The 4,992-nt window shown below is 36.8% G+C and overlaps 1 protein-coding gene across 1 annotated transcript in view; it reads left to right on the top strand.

Annotated features, from left to right (window-relative positions):
* Nucleotides 1-4,966, top strand: part of LOC104727767 (DNA polymerase epsilon catalytic subunit A) — a 5,044-nt gene extending 78 nt beyond the window's left edge. Inside the window, exons 2-19 of the mRNA XM_010446841.2 lie at nt 6-42; nt 124-321; nt 398-472; nt 834-1,024; nt 1,245-1,425; nt 1,507-1,571; nt 1,846-1,978; nt 2,083-2,184; nt 2,269-2,352; nt 2,570-2,644; nt 2,798-2,857; nt 2,927-3,168; nt 3,247-3,295; nt 3,582-3,742; nt 3,834-3,900; nt 4,246-4,350; nt 4,456-4,575; nt 4,661-4,966. Coding sequence (XP_010445143.1) covers nt 6-42; nt 124-321; nt 398-472; nt 834-1,024; nt 1,245-1,425; nt 1,507-1,571; nt 1,846-1,978; nt 2,083-2,184; nt 2,269-2,352; nt 2,570-2,644; nt 2,798-2,857; nt 2,927-3,168; nt 3,247-3,295; nt 3,582-3,742; nt 3,834-3,900; nt 4,246-4,350; nt 4,456-4,575; nt 4,661-4,933 — 2,218 coding nt within the window. The 3' untranslated portion in view covers nt 4,934-4,966. The remainder of the gene's footprint in view (nt 1-5; nt 43-123; nt 322-397; nt 473-833; nt 1,025-1,244; nt 1,426-1,506; nt 1,572-1,845; nt 1,979-2,082; nt 2,185-2,268; nt 2,353-2,569; nt 2,645-2,797; nt 2,858-2,926; nt 3,169-3,246; nt 3,296-3,581; nt 3,743-3,833; nt 3,901-4,245; nt 4,351-4,455; nt 4,576-4,660) is intronic.

Raw genomic sequence — 4,992 nt, 5'->3', positions numbered from 1 at the left:
TTTAGGAGGCCTGAAGAAGCCTTGACTAGTTCACATTGGCAGGTGGGTACAGCAACCTAAATGTATTTATATATTTGACTAATATTTTGTAACCATATAATGTTGTCTTTCTGGCTTTTTCAGATTATACAACTGGTCCCAAGTCCACAGAGTGGGCAATTTTTCGCCTGGGTGGTTGTGAAAGGATTGATGCTTAAGATCCCATTGACAATCCCAAGGGTGTTTTACATTAATTCCAAAGCTCCTACAGTTGAAAAATTCCCCGGAAAGTGTGTCAACAAGATTCTTCCTCATGGAAGGCCTTCTTATAATTTGATTGAGGCATGCCTTTTATCAACTATACATCTTTCCCCTTGTATTCCTTTTAGTTAGTTACTAGTTTTATATTTCTTTACAGGTTAAAATTCAGGAAGATCAATTTAAAAAAGAAAGCAAAATGCGTGCAGCTCTTCTTGCCAACCCTGAAATTGAGGTGAGGTCTTTTAAAAAGTTAAAAAAAAATAAGTGCCATCAGAAGCCACACCTTTTATCGACTACCCACCCATCGCATGTCTTAAAAGTAATAAAGAAAGTTTCTTAGTATCGTTAACTCTTACTTCTGTGATCTCTGGTGGCATTTTATTTGGTGAGTAGACAAATTGTATTTGGTGTCTGTGATCTCAGTTATGTGTGTGTGTCTTCTTTGTTATTTGAATAGAATGTGAATGAGACCCATCGACTTGTCAGCTTGGTGGGATTTGTCAACTTGTTTGTTAAATGCATGTTTTGACCTTCATTTTTCATCAAGAGAATACCATGTTTATGCTTGCTTGTCTCATAATTAACTTTGGCAGGGCATATATGAAACTAAGGTGCCTCTGGAGTTTAGTGCTATATGTCAAATTGGATGTGTATGCGAAATTGATAACACAGCTAAGCACCGTAATATCCAAGATGGATGGAAAATTGGTGAACTTCATATGAAAACTACAACTGAGTGTCGCTACTTGGACCGTTCAATTCCACTTGTTTACTTGTATAACAGGTAAAGCTCCATTCTGTAAAGTAACATGACTACCCCTTTTTCTGATGGAAACCAATTCAACTTCATGCAATTTAAGTTGAAGAAGGTTTTGATTGTAAATTTCTAGTAGGCATTTAGTCACAATGTTGGAGTGTTTATGACTACGTGTCTAGTCATATTATTGAATACTCTATGCAGACCGGAATACTTATCTCATGGTATACTTGTTTCTTGTTTGCAGCACCTCTACAGGGCGTGCTATGTATGTTTTATATTGTCATGCATCGAAGCGTATGTCTGCCGTGGTAGTTGATCCTTTTAATAGCAAGGAATTATTACCATCTGCCCTAGAGAGACAGTTTAGAGATAGTTGCCAAGAATTTTCAATTGACTTATTGTCTTGGGGTAGTATCCTTTTCCAGGTATGCTCTAAACTCATCACATAGAACCCCTACAATAGTAGTCGTGCATTTTTTTGAGCTTTTGTGAATGCTAATCATCAGGTAGACTATGTTGACCATCCTGAAGCTGCCAAGAAGATTATACAGAAAGCAATAAGTGAATACAAGTAACTCGTTTTTCCTGATTTATAGCGGTGCAGCTTGTTAAATGTTTCCCTGACATATTGAATCCAATAGTGTTTCTATTGAATCAGTTGCGCATGCTTTTTCCTATTTGATTTTTTCCTGTGTGAACTAGTTGGTAACTTAGAATCTTAGATACATTGTATAAGTTAATTGTCCCAAAAAGAAACAAAGAGTTTGATTGTTGGACTTTTCTTGTAAGGTTATGTTAAATCATCCCGTAGTGTTGACTAGTCACATTGTTTCTTTATCTTGCAGAGAAGAAAATAGTGGACCAACTGTTGCTGTCATTGAATGCCCTGACTATAACTCCATGATGGAAGGTATTAAGGCCCTGGATGATTTCCCCTGTGTGAGGATTCCCTTCAACGGCGATGACAATAGTTATCAGGTTCCTAACTTATAAACCAATTGGCTACCTTTTCTCCTTTTATGTTATGATAGATGTTTATTTGATCAAGTAATACGTATGTGTGGTGGGGTTGCAATGCATAGCCTGTCTCCTGGCAACGTCCAGCAGCAAAAATAGCAATGTTCCGTTGTGCTGCAGCATTTCAGTGGTTGGATCAGAGGATTGCCCAATCAAGATACGCCCATGTAGGTTATGTTTCTAAAGTGGAGATATAGTTCCTCATATTATTGTTTTGTGCAGTTATTGACATTTCCTGTACAACTTACTAGGTGCCTCTGGGGAATTTTGGACTTGATTGGCTAACATTCACAATAGATATCTTCATGTCCAGGGCACTCCGTGGCCAGCAACAGGTCTTTTCTTCGAATTTCCTATCTTGTAACTTTTTTTTTAGTTCCACTGCTACAATATTTGCCTTCCTTTTTCTTTCTGTTTGCCTTTTTGCTCTTGCTCTGTTTCTCCAGCGCCTAGGCAAAAGGCTGTTGTCTCTCTATCACTGATTTCGATATTTTTTTCTTTTTCCTTTAGAAGTGCCTATTATGTATTATTGAATTTCCTTTTGTATAACAGGTCCTTTGGGTGTCAGATAATGGTGTTCCAGACCTTGGAGGTATAAACAATGAAGAGACATTCTTTGCTGATGAGGTACGTAATCAAATGGGTTAAAAAAAATTTCCTTTTGGATTCTGTGAACTTTGTCAGGATCATCGCCAATCTCTATGTTTTTTTTTTTTTTTTTTTTTTTTTTTGTTTTTGTGCGCTATCAAGGTGATAAACTGGTATGCTTCTCTGACACAGGTGCAACAGACAAGTTTGGTATTCCCTGGAGCGTATAGAAAAGTGTCTGTGGAGCTAAAGGTCATAAAAAAAAATGATTTAATTGTCGTGCTCTTTTGGATGTTGTTCTAATTAACATGCATTGTGCAGATCCATCACTTGGCTGTTAATGCCCTTCTGAAAAGCAACCTTGTGAATGAAATGGAAGGAGGCGTCTTTTCGGGATTTGAAACAAATTCAGACGAGAACACCAGTTTTGATGAGACCACTGGATGTGCTCAAGCATTTCGTGTCCTGAAACAATTGTTTGATAATTGCTTTACTGATGTGCGTAAATATGAGAATATCTATGCTGATTCCATTTTGCAACGCTTGTCTTGGTGGCTCTGCAGGTATGATTATGTCACATCTTGTAACATGTTCACTTTTTTTTTGACTCATAACATACCGATGTTAATTCCTTATTGTAGCCCGTCCTCTAAGCTCCATGATCCAGCTCTTCATCTCATGCTTCACAAGGTAAATATTATCTAGTATTTCTTGCTTTTTATCAAGTATAAATGAGTTGGTGTGGATAAATCAGCAGACTTTATATAAATTTACTCCTGTCTGAATCTTTCTTAGTCAATTCATTTTATCGAAACTGAAGCTAACAAATAATACCTCCATGCTGGATTATGCTTATTATGACATATCATTCCCAAGGCACCTTCAGATCCTGAGATTTGTCAGTTACATTCACTTTTTATTTGCCTTTAAAATTCTAAACCCATTTGACATCCTGCGTTTTTCATGAATATTGTAGGTCATGCAAAAGGTCTTTGCTCTGCTATTGACTGATTTGCGGAGATTGGGTGCTATGATAATTTATGCAGACTTCTCAAAGGTCATTATCGACACAGGGAAATTTGATCTATCTGCTGCTAAGGCCTATTGTGAAAGCTTGCTCACAGCGGTGGGAAATAGGTTGGTTTCTTCCTTTCACGGTATATATGTTTGACTATATGTCGGCTGCACTCATTTTCCTGCCATTATTTTTGTACTTTGCCCCTGACAGTTCTATCTTTGAGTGGATATTGCTCGAGCCGGTTCACTACTGGCACTCATTACTTTTCATGGATCAGGTTAGAATTCTTATTTCTTATACTTCCCTTTTGTATTTTAAATTTCTGATAGCTAAACATGGTAAACTTTGTTGTAAATTGTAAAATTACAAATCCCTGAACATAAAAATTGAGCCTCAAAGAGAGGAAATGAAAAAGTGACAATCCATGGGACCTCAATTCATGTTGTTCCAGTAAACCAGAGTAAAGTCCTTTCACCTTGATGGTTAAAAAATAATTTCCAAACTGCACTGAACTCTACTAAAGCCCCATCTTCCATCATTAGCTTTGGTTTAATCAGACTTCTTGATCTTGCTTTTCCTTATTTATACCCTCTCATCAAGATATCTCTTTTTCAACCTTTAGTATAACTACACTGGTATCCAAGCTACCGATGATGAAAGTTCACCTGACGAAGTGGCTATTGAACAAAAATGGAGTGTTGCACGACATTTACCCGAGTATATTAAGGTGTACAGACAGAACCCTCACTCAAATCAAAGCAGAGTGATTTAAACATGTGGCAACAGTTAGACTATTTTCTTGGACACTGATGCATTTCATCTATCTTGGCAGAGTGATTTCACTATAATCGTTGCCGAGTTTATATTCCATCCCTGGAAATTTGCATTAGAGAAAAAAAAAGGCAGTTCAGAGAGTTTAGAGGCACAGATGGTAGAATATCTAAGAGAACAGGTAGTCTTAAAGCCATTTCTTTTGATTTACTTTTCGTTCACTCAAAAGATTATCTCCTCATTAATTTTTTGTTTATTTTATGCAGATTGAATCCTATTTCACAGAGAGGCTTCTTAAGAAGGTTATAGATATCATGTCACACATGAAGGACATAAACGTTTCAGATGCATCTCGGTTTTCTGGTCAAACTCCCAAAGGAGATGACACGTTAGAATTTATACAGGTTATCTCTGCTGTTCTGGCTCTTGACCAGAATGTCCAGCACGATGTTCTGGTAAGTACTCTACCTATTCCTTTTCAATTTTACCTGATACTGGTACAATTTGATAAACATATGGAGTATTCACAAGTCCTCTGAATAGATTAATCTTGGAAATGAAAATTCAAAATTCTCATATAGAGTTTTTAATCTTTATA

The sequence above is a fragment of the Camelina sativa genome, chromosome 11 (assembly GCF_000633955.1).
Source record: "Camelina sativa cultivar DH55 chromosome 11, Cs, whole genome shotgun sequence".
Classification (NCBI taxonomy): domain Eukaryota; kingdom Viridiplantae; phylum Streptophyta; class Magnoliopsida; order Brassicales; family Brassicaceae; genus Camelina; species Camelina sativa.
This window is presented reverse-complemented; position numbering and strand designations above follow the sequence as displayed.